This window comes from Scyliorhinus canicula, chromosome 13 (genome assembly GCF_902713615.1).
Source record: "Scyliorhinus canicula chromosome 13, sScyCan1.1, whole genome shotgun sequence".
NCBI classification, from domain to species: domain Eukaryota; kingdom Metazoa; phylum Chordata; class Chondrichthyes; order Carcharhiniformes; family Scyliorhinidae; genus Scyliorhinus; species Scyliorhinus canicula.
Genome location: NC_052158.1, coordinates 7,578,958 through 7,599,364, shown reverse-complemented (window position 1 = coordinate 7,599,364; position 20,407 = coordinate 7,578,958). Strand labels below are relative to the sequence as shown.

Here is a 20,407-nt window from a genome sequence, read left to right as displayed (position 1 = left end):
AGAAGCTGTCCCTTCCGACCAAGTTGCCCAGCATCTGGGCCACATAGTCTGTTGGGTCCCTACCCTCGATCCCCTCTGGCAGGCCCACTATTCGGATGTTGTGATGCTGAGACCGGTTCTCCTAATCCTCGACTTTCCCCTTCAGGCTCTAAGGGCCACCAGAGCAACTGGAGTCAACGCCTTCTCAAGCTCCTGTATCATCTTCCCCTGAGCTTCCAGCTTCTTCCCCATTCCATCGATTGCCATCTGCATGGCGACCAGCGCCTCCGCTACCGCCACCTGGATCTCCACTTTCATTTCCTCCTTCATCACGGTCGACTCCTCACCCCATTGATCTGTCGATTTGATTACTCGCTGTTCCTGTCCTTTTCCACTGCTTCGACCTTTCTTGCAGCCTCTTGAGCTCCCACTTGCTGGCATATTGCTACTTTCCTCTTCCTTTACTGTTTAAGGTTTGCATTAATCTGGATTTTCGGGCTCAATTTGTCTTAAAAGTGCCTATTTTGTTGTGTTCTTGAGGAGAGCCACCTGATGTGCGACTGCTTAGCACATCCCTGTCCCCGGAAGTGGTTGGTGCAGACTCGATGGGCCAAATGGCCTCCTTCTGCACAGTAGGGATTCTACAGAGGATAGTGGTTGCTCACTTGTGAAAATATCAGGGGTGTGCCAGCTCGCATTTGGGGTGCAGCCATTCAATGTTTGACAGCCGGTGAGATATGCCCCTAACCAAGTTGTCTCGGTTGGAGCTGCCAACCTGTTGGGAGCTATGGCCACTGTTGAGATTGCACTGAGTCTGAGAGTAATGTCATGGGAGTGTCCCTTTAAGAAAGGTTTTTGTCTTATCACTTGGCTTCAGTGATGTAATTTTGTTGGTGGAGCTGAGTTGTGGCTGTGTGAGGCTTTTAGTTTCACTTTCAGATTTGACTGCTGCGGACTGCAAACAGGAGAAGAAGTGTTTGGTCTGTCTCTCTCTCTCTCTCTCTTTTCATTTTTAAAACTGTTTCAGAAATAAACAGATGATAGCTACCTGCTTTGGTAACTTAAAAGGTATAGTTTGCTTTCCGGATGGGTTTAAACCTGCTGGTGAGACGGAGTCAGAATCTCAGGGAAAGATGGTTTCATTCTAGTGAGAATGCAGTGTGCTGGGCCACGTCCTTGAATAGGGTTTTTGGTTTATTGGATTTTGTTTTTGAATTGGAACAGTTAAGGGGGAATCCATTAGGTATTATACGTAGATTACTGTAGCTGGGTGGTGTCTTTATGTTTGCAATTGATAAAACATCTTGCTGTATGTTTATAAACATATGTTAACTAAGTTCTTAGAATAAAGTTTGTTTTGATTAAAGTGTCTGGGAAGACTGATGAATCAGACCTGGAGGGAAGACTCCTGAGGTCATCCTAGCCAAATGCAACAGAAAGGTTGTAGGTCAGGTAGACTTCACAATATACTTTGGAGGGGTGGAAATTGCGCAGTGGCTAGCACTGGGGCTGCAACGCTGAGGACCCGAGTTTGAGTCACTGTCCGTGTGGAGTTTGCACATTCTCCCCATGGCTGCGTGGGTTTCACCCCCACAACCCAAAGATGTGCAGGTTAGGTGAATTGGCCATGCTAAATTGCCCCTTAATTGGAAAAAAAATTGGATACTCTAAATTTATTGAAAAAACAATAATAATATACTTTGGAGTTTCTAAACCCTGGTCCATAACAGGAAGGTGTTCAGAACTATAGGTTTCCCAAACTCCCATAGCAATGCCTCGGGAAATTGGAGTTGATCTGCCAGACACTTTTCCTCCTGTTCTATGCCACCAAGTGATTATTGATATTAATTCAATTTCCATTATCTGACGTTAATAACATTTGTCCTCTATATCTCATTTTTATTAACGCTTGAACAATTTTGGTGACATTTCTGCTGCCTGTTTTTCAAATATATTCCCCACATTTTTACAATGTTTGGTCGTACGGAGGCAGGCATCCTGCCAAACACACCTGTTTTACGTTTGTGCGATGTGAGCATCACTGGTAAGGCTGCCAATCCCTAATTGCCTTGAGAAGTTGGTGAGGTACTACAATGGTCCACATATCCTCAGTCTGCCTTGGATCCCAGAGATTTGTATTTTTGTGACCTTGCTGTAAAGGAAGATGACATAAAATACACTGCCCACATTGTTAGCTCCTCAAAAATGTCATGTCACTCGCAGCCTTTCCTTGTTGGTTCACCTGACTTAATCCGTGTCTTTAAAAGTAAAGGATAAATATCCCTCAGAGTTTCTTCTGATCATTTGTTCACAACTGAGATTCGGGTGACTGGCCTCTAATTATTCGGTCTATCAATTTCTTCCTTTCTCTCCTCCGACACCGCACCTGTAGCCAGAGAGGATTGGAAAGTGATGGTTAGAGCTTCTGTTATTTCTTGCCCTGCTTTTGACTTTACATTCCTAGACTAAAGAACCCAGACTGTTCAATCTTTCCTGTTCTGTGCTGGCATCAATCTGGGAAATCTTCCTGTCCAACAGTGAGAATTGTGAACTGTAGCAATGTCATTTCTGTTGTCTAGATGTAGTCAGCCAGTCTCTGTCAACTTAAATATCTGTTTTATTTTTTTCAGGAAGCGTTTGTACATCACTCGAGGTAGGTCGTGTTCGTTACTGGAAATGAATAAAGTAATTTCGGGAAGGAGGGGTAGTTATGGTCAAATAATAACTTGAATGTTTAATATTTTCAGAAATTGGTATCCGGACAGCAGCAGAATAATAGAATCTGAAGGACTGCATAAAAAAGAATTCACCAACCCTTTGGGTGATCCACTTTGGAGAGATTTGCTGCCTGCCATTAACCCCGGTAAAAACTCAATTTTAGTGACCCTGCATAACTGTAGCAAGGTTTCTTTCTCCTTGTCCTCCAATCCATTGGCATTAAAAACCAACATGCCTTTTGCTTTCTAATTGCTGGCTAAATGTGTCTGTTGTATGAATAAATCCAGGCTTCTCTGAGCATTAAGGTTTATAGCTTTCACTTTCGAAAAAAAAATGTTCTGCTTGAAGCAATAGAGACCCCTTAGAAATGCATGTCCACAGACCCCTGAAGTTAGCAGGGCTGGTAGATAATTTTGTGAAGAAGGCATACTGGATATATGAGCAAACGTATGCAATATAAGAGCTGTAATTATTTTGGATTTGTTTGTTTATTGTCATGTGTACCGAGGTACAGTGAAAAGTATTTTTCTGCGAGCAGCTCAACAGATCAGTAAGTACATGAAAAGAAAAGGAAATAAAAGAAAATACGTAATAGGGCGACACAAGGTACACAATGTAACTGCATAAACACCGGCATCGGGTGAAGCATACAGGGTGTAGTGTTAATGAGGTCAGTCCATAAGAGGGTCGTTTAGGAGTCTGGTAACAGCGGGGAAGAAGCTGTTTTTGAGTCTGTTTGTGCGTATTCTCAGACTTCTGTATCTCCTGCCCAATGGAAGAAGTTGGAAGAGTGAGTAAGCCGGGTGGGAGGGGTCTTTGATTATGCAGCCCTCTTTCCCCAGGCAGCAGGAGGTATAGATGGAGTCCATGGATGGGAAGCAGGTTCGTGTCATGGACCGGGCTGTGTACACGACTGTCTGATGTTTTTTGCCGTCTTGGGTCGAGCAGTTGCCATACCAGGCTATGATGCAGCCAGAATAGGATGCTTTTTATGATGCATCTGTAAAAGTTGATAAGAGTTAATGTGGACATGCTGAATTTCCTTAGTTTTCTGAGGAAGTATAGACGCTGTTGTGCTTTCTTGGTGGTAGCATCAACGTGGGTGGACTTGGACCGATTTTTGAAGATGTGTAACGCTAGGAATTTAAAACTGCTAACCATCTCCACCTCAGCCCCGTTGATGTTGACAGGGGTGTGTACAGTACTTTGCTTCCTGAAGTCATTGATCAGCTCTTTAGTTTTGCTGGAATTGAGGGATAGATTGTTGTCGCTGCACCACTCCACTAGGTTCTCTATCTCCCTCCTGTATTCTGACTCGTCGTTAGTCGAGATCCGGCCCACTATGGTCGTATCGTCAGCAAACATGTAGATGGAGTTGGAACCAAATTTTGCCATGCAGTGGTGTGTGTACAGGGAGTATAATAGGGGGCTAAGTACTGAACCTTGCGGGGCCCTGGTATTAAGGACTATTGTGGAGGAGGTGTTGTTGTTCATTCTGACTGATTGTGGTCTGTTGGTCAGAAAGTCGAGGATCCAGTTGCAGAGTGAGGAGCCAGGTCCGAGGTTTTGGAGCTTTGATATGAGCTTGGCTGGAATTACGGTGTTGAAGGCGGAGCTGTAGTCAGTAAATAGGAGTCTGGGACTTGCGCTGGCGGCCATGGAGGAGTAGGTTGCACATTCGATAGCTCCCGCCTGTAACGGGCTTTCGGACCTTTTTCCCCCGACTTTTCTCGGATTTTATGGGATAAAACGGTGAACCGTGCCACAGTAAGGAGGATTCCCTCTCTGGTGTGTGGAGAATTGGACGAGAAGTGGCCGTGTGAAACATCCTGGTAGAAGCAAGCGGAGCTGGTATCGCGGGACAGCATGGCGGAGGACAAGGGCAGAGGAAAGACGGCACAATGATCGACGGAGCAGCTGGTGAAGTTTTTTTGAGGATTGCTTCGCCAAGCTGAAAAAGGATACGATGGACCCGATCAAAGCTTCGATTGATCAAGTAGTCTTGAATCAGGAGACCCGGGGGAAAGCGATGCAGGAGATCGAACAAAGGTTATCCGACCAGGAGGACAAAAAAACCGTGCTGGAGAACAAGGTGGAGGTGTTGGACGACCGCCCAAAAAGGATGCAGGAGAAGCTGGAGGACCTGGAGAATAGGTCCAGGAGGCAGAACCTCAGAATTGTTGGCCTCCCTGAAGGCAGTGAGGGATCGGATGCTTGTGCATATGTGTCGGACATGCTGGAGAAGTTGATGGGGGGTGGGGCGTTCTCTCAACCCCTGGAAGTGGACTGAGCACACAGAGCTCTTGCGAGGAAGCCCAGGGCGAATGACTTGCCGAGGGTTGTGGGTTACGCACGAGGAACGGGACTTTTATTTTGAGACGCCGGACGATGTATGGAAGAAAAGAAGCTGGAGATGTTTTAAAGGACATTTAAGTCTGGGACCATTGGTAGCTGCACCTCTCCCGTTCTCGCCGGCCCGTTACTACACAAGTCCGGTGGTAGTGGCGGCACTGAGGATCTGGGGGCAATGGAGGAGGTATAAGAAGGTGGAGGGTGCATCAGTCTGGACCCCGATTTGCAACAATCACAGGTTTGTACCAGGCAGGCTGGATGGCGGGTTCCAGAGCTGGCAGAGGACAGGAACTGGAAGGATGGGGGATCTGTTTATAGATGGGAGCTTTCTCAGCTTGAAGGCGCTGGAGGATAAAATTAAACTGCCGCCAGGGAATGTTTTTAGATATTTGCAAGTGCGAGACTTCCTGAGGAAATAGGTGCCGGCCTTTCCATTGCTGCCGCCACAGGGGATACAGGATAGAGTAGTTTCCAGTCCTTGGGTGGGAGAGGGGAAGGTATCGGATATTTACCAGGAGCTGCTGGAGGCGGAGGAACCCCGGTGGAGGAGCTTAAGGGTAAGTGGGAGGAGGAGAGCCAGACTTAGCCGAATACAATTTAAGGTCGTCCACCGGGCACACATGACGGCGGCGAGGATGAGCAAGTTTTTTGGGGTAGAAGATAGATGTGCGAGGTGCTCGGGAACCCCAGCAAACCATGTCCACATGTTCTGGGCATGCTAGAAGCTCAGAGGGTTTTGGCAGGGGTTTGCAAAGTCAATGCCTACGGTGCTAGAAAGACAGGTGGTGCCAAGTCCAGAGGTAGCGATCTTTGGAGTGTAGAAGGCCCAGGAGTTCAGGGAGTGAAAGAGGCCGACGTCTTGGCCTTTGCCTCCCTGGTAGCCCGGAGACGGATCTTGTTAACGTGAAGGGACTCAAAGCCCCTGAGTATAGAGACCTGAGTTAGTGACATGGCTGGGTTTCTCAGTCTTGTGAAAATAAAGTTTGCCTTGAGAGGGTCAATGTTGGGGTTCTCTCGGAGGTGGCAGCCGTTCGTCGACTTTCTCGGGGAAAATTAAAATGTCGGCAAAAGCAGCATTCTGTGTTAGATGGTTTTGGTGTGTGAAGATGGGTCGGGTGGGGAATTGTTTATTTTATGTTAATGTTATTGTTTTTGTTATTGTTATAAAAATTGTGCAAATACCGTAATAAAAATATTTTAAAAAAAATAAATAGGAATCTGATGCAGGAGTCCTTTTTGTCGAGATGCTCTAGGGATGAGTGTAGGGCCAGGGAGATGGCATCTGCTGTGGACTGGTTGCGGCGGTTTGCGAATTGCAGTAGTGTTCTGGGAATATGGAGGTGATGAGCTTCATGATCAACCTCTCGACGCACTTCATTACGACTGAAGTCAGGGCCACTGGACGGTAGTCATTGTTGCCTCATTCTTCTTTGGCACTGGTGTGATGGTGGTCTTCTTGAAGCAGGTGGGGACCTCGGAGCGGAGTACGGACAGGTTAAAGATGTCCACGAACACCTCTGTCAGCTGGTCCACGCAGGCTCTGAGTGCACCACCAGGCATCTCGTCTGGACCTGTCGCCTTCCTAAGGTTCACTTTCAGGAAGGCCGATCAGACTTTGAAAGCTGTGATGGTGGGTATGAGTGTGTTATGGGCTGCTGGGGCACTCAACAGCGGATCGTTGGTCTCCTGCTCGAACCGAGCATAGAACGCCTTGAGTTCATCGGGGAGGGGTGTGCTGCTGCTGTAGATACTCGGCTTCATTTTGTAGCCTGTTATGTTGTTTAGGCCTTGCCAAAACCGCCGTGAGTCTGTAACATTAATCTGTGACTCTAGCTTGGTCTGATATTCTCTCTTGGCATCTTTGATGGCTTTGCGGAGGTCATACCTGGAATTTTTGTATAGGTCAGCGTTGCCTGACTTGAACGCCTCAGACCTGTCCTTCCGGGACAGCTGGGAGATGATGCTGGTCAAACAAGAGTTCAGTAACTGCTGGAGTGCTGTGTGCAGTTCTGGTTACCATATGATAGGATGTTTCACTATTTCACTAGAGAGGGTACAGTGGAGATTTCTGCGGATGTTACTTGGACTGGAAAATTTTAGTTATGAGGAACAAGTCTACAGGCTAGGATTGTTTTTAGGTGCCCTCGTGACACCCTGCAGAATACTTCACACCCTGTCTGATACTTTACCCTGGCAACAGGGAGTCACTGCACTGTGTAGTACCAGCGATGATTGTTACAAAAATACCTGTCTAACAATGGATTCTATTATAAAGACTGCATTTCTGCTCTTTACTGTTCAGCCCTGTGCAGTCCCTTACCCATTGATGCCATGAGCTAATCATAAGAAATCGGTGTCGAAGGCTTCTGGTGGCGGCCATGGAGTGAAAGGTGGCACATTTGGCAGCTCCTGCTCATGGTGGTCTTTTTGTGGCTTCTGTGCTGGATTGTTGCAGGAATTTTGTGAAGTAAGGGTGTAGAAGGAGGAACAGAAGGAGGGGATCCCCAGTTTATGGAGCTGCGGCCCAGAAAAATTCAGAAAAGGGGTAATCAGAAGTTGGTGGCAAGTGAGGACCAGATATCGAGTGTGGGAATGACAGGTGTGCAGGGTCCGGCCCCGCCAGCTCAGTGGTCAACGGCCCAGTTGGTGAGCTTCTTGAATGTAAGGAGTGTGCGGAGGAACTGGCCCGGGTGGTAGACTTGATCAGGCGGTGGTTGACCGCGTGGAGGCAAGGCTGATGACCCAGGGTCAAGCGATCCAGAGGTTGGAGGAGCTGGCGGGGGTGCAGGAGGAACAGTCCACCTCGATGGCAGCAGAAATTGTGATGCTGCAGGGCGAGCAGAAGCGACTGCTGGAGAAAGTGGAAGACCTGGAGAACCGCCCTCGGAGGCAGAACGTCCGGATTGTGGATCTGCCGGAGGGAAAAGAAGGATGTGTATGTGTGGGGGAAAATGCTGGAGAGGTTGCTGGGGGAAGGCGCTAAGCGATTGGAGGTGGACCGAGCCCACAGGGCACTTCTGCGTAAGCCTGAGGGGGGTGATGGTGGTACGACTGCATCGGTTCCAAACAAAGGAACGTATTATGAGATGGGCCAGGCAGATGAGGGGGTGTACATGGGAAGATGCTGAGATCCGGGTATACCAGGACATGGGAGCAGAACTCGCAAAGAGGAGGGCGAGTTTTAACAAGGTCAAGTCGGCCCTGTATGAAAAAAGAATAAAGTTTGGACTGTTTTACCCGGCCCGTCTATGGGTCACCTGTGCGGGTCGGGAACTGTACTCTGGCTCCCCAGGACAAAGTGGACTTTATGAAAGATAAACTGATGGGGGATCTTGAACTTTGACTGTGGGGGACTGAGCTATGAGCTATGTTTTGTAAAACTTTTAACTTCCGATTTGTGATGCTCGGACTGACTTTTGAGGCGTTGTATATATATTTTCTTTTTCCGTTTCTTATCTGGTTCTGTTTGGGGTTAGGTTAACAGATATTTTATTAAGGGAGGTGGGATGGGCCTTTGTGCTCGGACCTTGGGAGGGACTATTTGTTTGTTTTTGCTTCTTGCCATTGTTTTGAGTGTTTGCACTAAGAGCCGAAGGGAGGGGAACCAGTGGGGGGTAGGATGCTAGACGCCGGGGGTGGGGGCTGTCAGGCTAGCTGGGGGGCTAGTCCACGGAAGCAAAGTAGGGTGAGCTGAAGACCAATGTGGAGGGGGAAATGTGTGGGGAAGAGGGATGGGAGGCGGTGGGGGGGGAATTAGACTGCTGATGGGGAGGGGATTCTTAAGTTGGTGGAGGAGAAGAGTTGATGACGGTAGCTGCTGGAGGGCGAGCCAGGTGAGGTGTGGGACATGGGCCAAGGACTGGCCTAGGAGAGGTTATGGCTGATCGACAGGGGAGGGGGATGGGGTGCCCCCTCGACCAGGTTGGTCACATGGAACGTTCGCGGACTAAATAGGCCGTTCAAAGGGCCCGTGTGTTCGGACACTTGAGGCGGACATGGCCATATTGCTGGAGACACACTTGAAGTTGGAAGATCAGGTTAGACTGAGGAAGAGATGGGTCGGACAGGTGTTCCATTCAGGATTGGACTTTAAAAAGAGGGGGGTGGCAATCCTGGTCAACAAGAGGGTGGCATTTGAGGTGGGGAAGATAGAGGTAGATATATTATGGTTAGTGGGAATCTGGAGGGAATGGCCGTGGTATTGGTAAATATATTTGCCCTAAACTGGGATGATGTTGAATTCGTTAGGAGGGTGCTGGGGAAGATTCCGGATCTGGACTCGCATCGATTGATTGATTATGAGGGGTGGATTTCAACACAGTCCTGGATCTGATACTGGACCGGTCGAGTCCCAGGTCTGAAAAGGTGTCAGCTATGGGAAAAGCTGCAGAGGTTTATGGAGCGTCTGGGAGGGGTGGATCCGTGGAGATTCGATAGGCCAAGGAACGAGGAGTTTTCATTATACTCCCATGTACACAAGGTGTATTTCCGGATAAACTTCTTTGGGCTGGACAAAGCTCATGCTGGCTGAGATGGTGGGAACTGAATATTCAGCTATTGTGGTGTCAGATCACGCCCCACGTAGACCTACAAGTGAGCAAAGGAAATGCCCAGCGGCTGCAGTGGAGGTTAGATGTAGGGCTGCTAGCCGAGGATGAGGTGTGTGAGGGAGGCCATTCGGGGATACATAAGAATTAATGATACGGGTGAGATCTCGGGGAGGAGGGTAAGAAGCGATTCTTGGGGCTGGAGTTCCCGAGGGTAGATGAGGAGTTGGTGGAAGGCGTGGGAGGCCCAATCAGACAGGGGGAGGTTATAAACGAATTGGGGGCGATGCAATTGCGTACGGCCTCGGGACCTTATGGATACCCGGTGGAGTTCTACAAAAAGGTTTCTGGGTTGCTGGGGCCGCTCCTGGTAAAGGTTTTTAATGAGTCAAAGGAGCTGGGAGTGCTCTCCCAACGCTATCGCAGGCATCAATTTCCGTTATTTTGAAGCGGGATAAGGATCCAGAGAGCTGTGGCTCATATAGGCCGATTTCTCTTCTGGATGTAGTTGCAAAATTGTTGGCAAAGGTCTTGGCCACGTGCATAGAGGATTGTGTCCCAGTTATAGGGGAGGATCAGACGGGGTTTGTGAAGGGACGACATTTGACATCCAACATTAGACAGCTCTTAAATATTATAATGATACCAGGGGATGGACGCGAGGTTGAGGCGATAGTAGCCATAAATGCAGAAAAGGCCTTTGATCGGGTGGTGAAAGTACCTGTGGGATGTCGTGGGAAGGTTTGAGTTCAGGCAGGGATTTGTGGATTGAGTCCGGTTGCCATATCAGGCACAGTTGACGAATGTAAGGACCAACCGAGTCCAGTTAAAATACTTTAGTTTGTGTTGGGGAACAAGACAGGGGTGTCCACTCTCCCCATTACTGTTTGCCCTGGCCATAGAGCCCTTGGCAATGGCGCTTAGGTCACCGAACGTCTGGCGGGGGATAGTGAGAGGGGGGTGGAGCATAGGGTTTCACTCTAACGGACGACTTGCTCATTTACATAACAGACCAGTTGGGCGGGGATGGTTTAGTTACCTTTTAAAGTGGTGAGAAAGGAGTTTTAGGTACCTGAGGATTTAGGTGGCAAGGGACTGGGGTCAGCTCCGTCAGTTAAATTTGCGCAGGGCCGTTGAGCAAATGAAAGGGGACTTCAGTAGGTGGGACATGCTCCCGCAGTCATTGACAGGGAGGGTACAGACTGTGAAGAAGTCCTCCCGAGATTGCTGTTTGTGTTTCAATGCCTTCCAATTTTTATATATTTTTCAGGAAGGTGAACGTGGTGATCTTGGGTTTTGTATGGGCTGGTAAGACCCGAGGGTGAAGAAGGTCCTTTTGGAACGGGGACGCGGGGAGGAGGGCTTGACCCTTCCGAATTTTATTAACTATTACTGGGCGGCCAACATATCGATGGTCAGGAAGTGGGTAGTGGGGGAAGGGTCGGTGGGAGTGAGTGGAGGCGGCATCTTGTAAGGGTTCTGGAGGCTTTACTAACGACGCCTCTGCCATTCTCGCCGGCTCGGTACTCCACAAGCCCAGTGGTAGTGGCAGCCCTGAGGGTGTGGGGGCAATGGAGGCAGCACATGAGACTCGAGGAGGCGTCGGTGTGGTCACTGATCTGTGACTGACAATCCTGATTCTTTTGCTGTCAGTCTGGTCTCTAAAATGTGAGATGGATTTGCAGGTATCAATTATTGTTTATTTTAGCCAGCTAGCTGGGGTGACTCCCTCTATTGGGAGAGCAGGACACAACCAGTCTCCTGAATCTTCAACAGCCAGAGTGAACAACGGCACAAAACATTTCTGTACAGATACATTCAAGTTGCATCAAATTTCACATACGACCAAATAAGTAATGAATGCAAAATTCCCATAGGCTATCCCTATACACTTCTTGACCTGGCCATATATCCTGATTGGCTCACTTCACATTCTTCAGCCCTTGGGGGGGGGGGGGGGGGGGGGCTTTCACTCAGCATTCTCGTCCTAGCAATTACCCATTTTGTATCACATTCATTTGTTCAATTCCTCATTCCCTCCTTTTATCATTTCATGATAGCCTATTGGTCCAATCCCTAGCTGTGCTCAGGATTCTCCTCTCGCAGGATTCTGCTGAGACTGCCCGCCCGCAGAGGGGCAGGGGACTGTGGTAGGGACTAAAGTCAGGATAGCGATTTGGCTGGGAAATGGAGGTGACAAAACATTGGTCGCTGTGCCATTAAAAAGAAAGTAGTATCCTTGATCCATATGCAGGCTAGCATCACAATCATATATCGGTTGAGCAGGGATTCCCCCAGTAGCCCAGTTTATCCAGCTTTGGAATGCCCATTCGGCCTTCCTAGCAATGCGGAAAGCCCTAGTCCCCACAGTGATATGAGAGACATTCGCCCAGCCACAAAGGAGCTGAAGACACATTGTGCTGATGTCAGGGTTACGTGACACTTCCGATCAGTACAAGTGGAGAACAGACATGTTGGGCGCGATTCTCTGCAAATGCGGAGAGTCGTAAAGGCTGCCGTGAAACTGGCCGTGTTTCACGGCAGCCTCCGCGCCCCCTCCCGGGACCCGATTCTCCCCCCCCGGTCGGGGCTAGCAGCGCGGCCCCGTGAAGCACGGCATCGCGGGCTTAGCGACCGTCGCTAAGCCCAAGCGTCACGGCGGCTGATAACAAACTGGCTAACCGATAGAAGACAGAGAGTGGTGGTGGATGGCAAATATTCAGCCTGGAGCCCAGTTATCAGTGGCGTACCGCAGGGATCAGTTCTGGGTCCTCTGCTGTTTGTGATTTTCATTAACGACTTGGATGAGGGAGTTGAAGGGTGGGTCAGTAAATTTGCAGATGATACGAAGATTGGTGGAGTTGTGGATAGTGAGGAGGGCTGTTGTCGGCTTCAAAGAGACATAGATAGAATGCAGAGCTGGGCTGAGAAGTGGCAGATGGAGTTTAACCCTGACAAGTGTGAGGTGGTCCATTTTGGAAGGACAAATATGAATGCGGAATACAGGGTTAACGGTAGGGTTCTTGGCAATGTGGAGGAGCAAAGAGATCTTGGGGTCTATGTTCATCGATCTTTGAAAGTTGCCACTCAAGTGGATAGAGCTGTGAAGAAGGCCTATGGTGTGCTTGCGTTCATTAGCAGAGGGATTGAATTTAAGAGCCGTGAGGTGATGATGCAGCTGTATAAAACCTTGGTCAGGCCACATTTGGAGTACTGTGTGCAGTTCTGGTCGCCTCATTTTAGGAAGGATGTGGAAGCTTTGGAAAAGGTGCAAAGGAGATTTACCAGGATGTTGCCTGGAATGGAGAGTAGGTCATACGAGGAAAGGTTGAGGGTGCTAGGCCTTTTCTCATTAGAAAGGAGAAGGATGAGGGGCGACTTGATAGAGGTTTATAAGATGATTAGGGGAATAGATAGAATAGACAGTCAGAGACTTTTTCCCCAGGTGGAACACACCATTACAAGAGGACATAAATTTAAGATAAATGGTGGAAGATATAGAGGGGATGTCAGAGGTAGGTTCTTTACCCAGAGAGTAGTGGGGGCATGGAATACACTGCCTGTGGAAGTAGTTGAGTTGGAAACGTTAGGGACCTTCAAGCGGCTATTGGATAGGTACATAGATCAGGGTAGAATAATGGAGTGTAGGTTAACTTCTTAAGGGCAGCACGGTAGCATTGTGGATAGCACAATTGCTTCACAGTCCCAAGTTCGATTTCGACTTGGGTCACTGTCTGTGTGGAGTCTGCACATCCTCCCCGTGACTGCGTGGGTTTCCTCCGGGTACTCTGGTTTCCTCCCACAGTCCAAAGATGTGCAGGTTGGGTGGATTGGCCATGAAAAATTGTCCAAAATTCTTTGATTAACCTAGGACAAAAGTTCGGCGCAACATCCTGTTGCATAGGATTGCCGAAGGTCCTGTTACATAGACTTACATAGAACAGTACAGCACAGAACAGGCCCTTCGGCCCTCGATGTTGTGCCGAGCAATGATCACCCTACTCAAACCCACGTATCCACCCTATACCCATAACCCAACAACCCCCCTTTAACCTTACTTTTTTAGGACACTACGGGCAATTTAGCATGGCCAATCCACCTAACCCGCACATCTTTGGACTGTGGGAGGAAACCGGAGCATCCGGAGGAAACCCACGCACACACGGGGAGGACGTGAAGACTCCACACAGACAGTGACCCAGCCGGGAATCGAACCTGGGACCCTGGAGCTGTGAAGCATTTATGCTAACCACCATGCTACCATTCTGCCCTGTGTTCTGTGCTGTATTTCTCTATCTATCTATCTATAACTACCAGGCTACACTGATATTTCATTTTTCAAGCAAGCTATGTAATGGGGACGGTGACGGGTGAGCCGCTCAAACCTGGCTATGGAGTTCCTTGAGGGCTTTAGTGAGGGCTAGAACATAGTTAGTCCTTTCTTCAGTCATATGGTGAAACTGGACCAGTCTGGGAACAGGCAGGTTCCAGGGTGTTCTATTGGGCCTGCCATAAAAGATCTCGACAGGAGAGACCGGGCCGATCCCGCAGGTGTGACCCGCAGCTGGAAGAGAGCAACGGGGAGCAACTTAAACCACGTTAACCCCCTGTCCACTCGTAATTTGGCCAATTTGGTTTTGAGGGTCTGATTGTGTCTCTCAACCAAGCCGGCCGTCTGTGACCAGTATGCACAGTGGATCTGCTGGCGTATGCCCAACTGGGAGCAGAACTCCTCATTAATCTGTCCAATAAAATGAGGCCCATTATCAGAACTTAACTGAGCCGGTATTCCGTACATAAACACCTCATCACATTTTTACAGCCACTGGCTTCCTTCTGGTGTGATGGTCACCAGTAATGGGATGTCATCTTGGTGAGTAATGATGGGCCGAGTCTATCGGCATCATCCAAGCCATAGCCAGCTTACAACACATATTAAGGCATCCAATGATTATACAGTATACAATTATAATAACAAGTATTATCAATCCATGCATCAGGTAAAACCCCATGACCGAGCTATGAGAGCTAACTCTGAGCTGAATCCTGCTGTCGGGTTTATATCCCTCTTATAGTTGTACTGACTAGCAACTATCCCTCATCCTTGTTATTCGTATGTACATGTCATGATTTGTAAACTGTGCACGGAAATCAATGGTAAATGCATCCATCTCGCAGACCAGTGTCGATAGACCCATTGTATTGTTCTTTCCTCAAGTCCAATCACCGTGAACCATAGCTGTTGCCGCTCAGGAAGGTAACACAATAGCTATGTCCGTGTGTTCCACTACCTCCAAGGCATCTGACTACCTTGGGGTAGAAGCACCGTAAAAGCTCCCTCATGTCCCTTAGAAACAGCACACAACTCAGTCCATCAGCGACCAAAAGGTCTTTTATCCCTCACTGTTTTTTTTTGTAGGAAGAGCTTTCCGTTTCTCATTGGAATGGTAAATTATGATATCATGTATTATCCACTGATTATCTTGCTTTATTAATTGCAGGAGCTTCAACCGATCCTGTTTCTATTCCTGACTTCCTTACACTAACGTCGAACATTGTACTGAATGATGTAATCTGCCAGTCCTGGCTTACTTGAGACAATAACTCAGTTTTCCTCAAACACCTTTTGTCCATTATCATTTTCCTTACAGCATGAAGTGTATACTTGCCATTAATCGTTTTTTTTTGCAATAACACCACTCGCACATTTAATACAGTTAACTTTTTGAGTTTACAACCCAATTGAATCCATACATAACAGTCCCTAACAACTTACTTTGTCTGTAATAACTTCTACTCTCCAATGCCATATTGGTTGCTGCAGTGGTTACAAATTTCCCCTCGTGGCATCAAGCTGCCAAGATTCTTAAAACTATTGTCATTTAAAATGCGGGGGTTCCTCGTCAGTCGCTGCTGTCTGCCGAGACCCTCATTTCTCACTCACAAACTAAATGTGAAATTATTTGTGTTATGCTCACTCTTAAAGATGATCCTTTACTGTGAGGTCATTAATTAATCCTTTTGGGCAGCATGGTGGTGTAGTGGTTAGCACTGCTGTCTCACGGCGCCAAAGTCCCAGGTTCGATCCCGGCTCTGGGTCACAATCCGTGTGGAGTTTTCACATTCTCCCCATGTTTACGTGGATCTCTCCCCCACAACTCAAAGATGTGCAGGGTAGGTGGATTGGCCACGCTAAATTGCCCCTTAATTGTAAAAAATGAATTGGGTACTCTAAAGTTATTTATTTTTAAATTAATTAATCCTGTCTCATTACACATTACCAGGTCTAAAATAACCTATTCCTTTGTTGGTTCTAAGATTTATCGTTGTAACCAACTGTCCGGAGTGCGCTCCATAAACTAATTCTTCAGGCTACATTTACTAAATTGATTCAACTAATCCATATGAAGATTAAAATCTCTTGAGGTTATTGAAGTATGTTTCTTGAATGTCCTCTCCTTCCATTATTTCTTGATTTAATTATGTCCAACTGTCAGGGAGCCTATAAACTATTCCCCCAGTGAAATATTTCCTTTGTTTACTTTATCTCCGAATTGATTCTACATTTTGATCCTCTGAACCAAGATCATTTCTGGCCGCTGCACTGATTTCATCCTTTATTAACAGAACTACCACATCTCCTTTTCCTTTCTCCTTGTCCTTTCAAATGTCAAATACCATTGGATAATCAAATCCCAGTCATGATCTCTTTGCCACCATGTCTTTGTAATGGCCACTATATAATGTGCTATTATTTGGTTCATCTTGTTATGATTGATGCGTGCATTTGGATAAAGAGCCTTTCATTCTTTTGCCATTTTCCCCTCTGACCTTGGCCTAAATTCTCTGATCATTGGGATTCACATTTCCCGCCGGCAGTCCACCCTGGTTTCCCGCATGGGTTGGTTACAGTGAGAAATCCCATTGACAAGCGACGGGAAGATCAAATTCCACCGCCAGCGAACGATACACAGCCATGAAACATGCAGCTGTGGGATCGGAGAATCCGGCCCCTTATTTTTCCCAACCCTGACTTATGATTGTACCGATTTCCCTTCCTGTCACTTCAGGTTTACATTATCAGTATCGCTACCTGCATTATTGTTTAGTTCTTTCTCTTTAACTTAACACCACAACATCCTACTCTTTAGTTTAAAATACTGTCTCCAGTCCTAGTTGTACAATTTGCCAGGACACAGATCCCAGTGAAGTTCACGTGAATCTGTCTCAATGGTGCAGCTTCATCTATCCCCAGCACTGGGGTCAGTGTCCAATGACTCAAAATTGTTTCCCATCTGTTCTTAAAATATTTCCATGCCTGGGGAATTCGCTGGAATTTCTCGGTCATTCCTGTCCGATACATGCACACACACACGCACACACACGCTCTGTACAGACACATTCCCACTGTACAGACACAGCTACACCCAGTCCTACAGAGTTAGGTTCCGCAATGCGTTGTAGCTGTGTCAAACCCAGGTTTTGTAAAATACTGTCAACAGAATTTAATTTTACTTTGAGGCTGCAGTTCCAGCTTTTGTTCATTTTCTTATTTCTCTCCCACAGAATCTCACAGAGTTGAAATGGGTGAGTATGATATTTTCAGAAGTAGTGACCTCTCTCTCTGTGGAAGTCCCAGTATTTTCTGCTGGTGTCAGATTCCCGTTCCCTCCCCTCAGAGCGGTTCTTTCTCATGTTGAGGAATAAGAAATTAAATCAGAAATGGTGATCATTGAGAGAATTTTTCCTGATCCGAGTGAGTCTCTCTCCCCTTCCCCTGTCCCCCAGCTTCTCTCTGCCCCATTCTTGGACCTGCTCACAGTGGCTCTCAGCAACCCCCCAACTCGTCTCTGCCACCTCCAGCCCCTCGCGCGCACCCTACCCCCAATTGCTCTCTGCTGTCCTTGGACCGCTCCTGTGTCTCTCAGACACCCAGCCAGTTGGTCTCTGCTCCCTCAGATGGACTCTTTCCCCCCCCCCCCCCCATCTCTCTCTGCCTGCCTTGGACGTACCCCCCCCCCCCCCCCCCCCTCCCTTCACCCCAGTGGCTCTCTTCCCCTCAGACACACCAATAGTTCTCTGCCACAACCCCTACAGCTCCTAGTGGATCTCTGACTCCAGATCCTCCGGTGGCTTTTGACCATTCAGCATCGCCTTGCTCCTGCCCACTTGACCACACCCCAGCAGTGCTCTGCACCCCCTCCACAGCTGTCTGACTTCACAGTAGCTCTGTGCTCCCCACAGACAGAACCCAACAGAGCCTCTAGCTCCCCCCCCTTGCCCCTCTAGCCCAGCAACTCTCTATCCCCCTCAACAGCCATCTCACATCACCCAGCTGCTTTCCCCCCTCCCCTCAGATCACCCCAATGGCTCCCTACCCCATTGGATGCCCCTTACCTGGACCCCCCCCCCAAACAGCATCTCTAGGCTCCACCCCATCTCAGCGGCTCTGTCTCAAACCCCTCGCCCACTGGCTCTGTGCCCCACCTCAGACACCCCAAATCCCCGGTTTCTGACCCCTCCCAACGGGTTTTCTTCTCCCCTCCCCTGTGCAGTGGCTCTCTGCCCTCTCAACCTTTGCGGCGGGAGTCAGCTCCTCTTCAATTCACCCCACATTCCTCAATGATCCAGTGACTCTCTAATTCTCTGTTTTTTCCCCAGTCTCTGTGACTCTGGATGTGGAAACAGCGAATCCCCAACTCGAGGTGTCAGACGATCGGAGGCTTTTGAAATACACCGGTTCGAAGAGGTCAAGTCAATCTGACACCAGGAAGAGGTTTATGGACAGTCCCTGTGTGCTGGGGTCAGAGGGATTCACATCGGGGAGACATTACTGGGAGGTGGAGGTGACGGGGAATCAGGTCTGGAGACTGGGAGTAGCCGCAGAGTCTGTGGAGAGGAAAAGAGGGGTCAGTCTGTGCCCAAAGAATAGATTCTGGACCATTGGGCGGGATTGGAGCCAGCTTTCTATAAACTCCTCTCCTCGATCCCCTCTCCGTGTCAGTCAGATCCCCGGGAAAGTGGGAGTTTATCTCAGTTATGAGTCTGGGACAGTTTCATTTTTCGGTGCAGACACCAAGTCCCATCTCCACACCTTCACTGGGAATAAATTCACTGAGAAAATGTATCCGTTCTTCTTTACTTCGGATTTAAAGAATTGCCTGAAAATCTAGATCTAGAAAAGGGGCAGGGCCTCGTGGTTCTCCCTGACGTTATAATGACTTGACCTTGTTATTAGGGACCCGGAGCCGGAGTATATCTCGCAGCTTTTACTGCAGATACGGGTCCCTGTATTTTCGGGTCGGAGGCTGCGTATGCGCACGGCAGCGGCCTCCAACGGCCGTGTCGGGCTCCATGACAGACTCGGACTGTGGAGCTAGACCCAAAAAAGAGAACCCCCCCAAACCGGCCGCGCACCCGACCCTCAACCCCCACACAAGCATTCCCCAGCTGCCTATAAGGCCCTCCCCCGGCCTCCGATCGTCCCGCCCCTGACCAGGGTGGCCGCGGACTGAGTCCACAGCCGTCACTCGAGTATCCCAATCGGCTGGGGCACATTAGTTCCACAGCGTCGGGACTTCGGCCAGTTGGGGGGCGGAGAATAGCTGAACGGGCCTGTGGCAATGTTGCCAGGTAGGTCCCAGGCAGTGAGGCGTACTCCCAGAGTACGCCGCTTTTCGGGGCCCTCAGAATCAGTGCCGGTCCTGATTTCTTGGGGGAACATGGATTCCCCCCCCCCCCCCCCCCCCCCGGCTGCAATTTTGGCTCAAGGGTGAAGAGAATCCAGCCCCAGGTGTGTCTAACTAGTGCCTTGTATAGTTTTAACAGGACTTCCCGATGTTTATACTCCATTCCTTCTGCAATGAAGGCCAACCTTCCATTTGATTCCTCATTACTTGCTGAACTTGCATGCTAGCTTTTGGGATTTATGTAGGAGGATCTCTAAATCCTTCTACGATGCAGAGTTTGCATTGTTGCAAATGAAGCATGTATTCAGATAGAGTTCCTTCAATTCTGTCTTTTAATTATTTTTGAAACATCTAGACTTAACTTCTGGTGCACTGTTAAATGTCCACGCTCTTACCCTTCCTGCCACACACAGATGGATCAATTTCTTTATTGCTACCCTGCCCACTTGCCTTTCCTTCATTAATTGATCACATCTTTCCTCACATTATCTCTTTTCTCCACTATTTAGTTTCATGCCCTCTCTACCACCGTGTCATATGACTCACCAGGTTTTTTTGGGGGGGAGGGGGGAGGGCGTAATTACCATTGAACGAAAACTGAACTGGACCGGCCATATAAATACTGCGATTACCAGAGCAGGTCAGAGGCTGGCAATTTCGCAGTCAGTAACTCACCTCCCGACTCTCCAAAGCCATCCAAAAAGCACAAGTCAGGAGTGTGATGGAATATTCTCCACTTACCTGGTCAAGTATCGCACAGAGGTAGATAACTTTATGGCTGATGTGCCTTATAAGTTATTTTTGGGATATCTAGAAAGTTGTTCTGAGTGTATAATATACGTTGTTCCAAATCATATTGCTAAAAGAGCTTGTTTTTTTTAATATGCAATAAAGACTTTTCGATAAAAAATAGAGTTTGCATATCTTTTTAAAAAGTGAAATCTTGTGGGGTAGTTCTGGTTAAAATGAGGTAGTTAGATTTATTCTTAAATGTTAATAGTCCCAAACCGCATCAGGACAAACCATCCACTGTGTGCATTAAAGCCTAGTTTTATCTTCCACCTGCTTTCCAATTGACATTTTTCCTCCAACTCCCTCCCTACAAGCTGATCCTTCCCCCAG

The 20,407-nt window shown here is 48.2% G+C and overlaps 1 protein-coding gene across 1 annotated transcript; it reads left to right on the top strand.

Annotated features, from left to right (window-relative positions):
- The first annotated feature begins 1,645 nt into the window (after window positions 1-1,645).
- On the top strand, window positions 1,646-19,335 carry LOC119976302 (E3 ubiquitin-protein ligase TRIM39-like). The gene is made up of 3 exons (XM_038816742.1): window positions 1,646-2,842; window positions 17,163-17,183; window positions 18,258-19,335. Exons 1-3 carry the CDS (start codon window positions 2,710-2,712, stop codon window positions 18,767-18,769), a joined length of 666 nt encoding a protein of 221 aa, XP_038672670.1. The 5' UTR covers window positions 1,646-2,709; the 3' UTR covers window positions 18,770-19,335.
- Window positions 19,336-20,407: the final 1,072 nt, after the last annotated feature.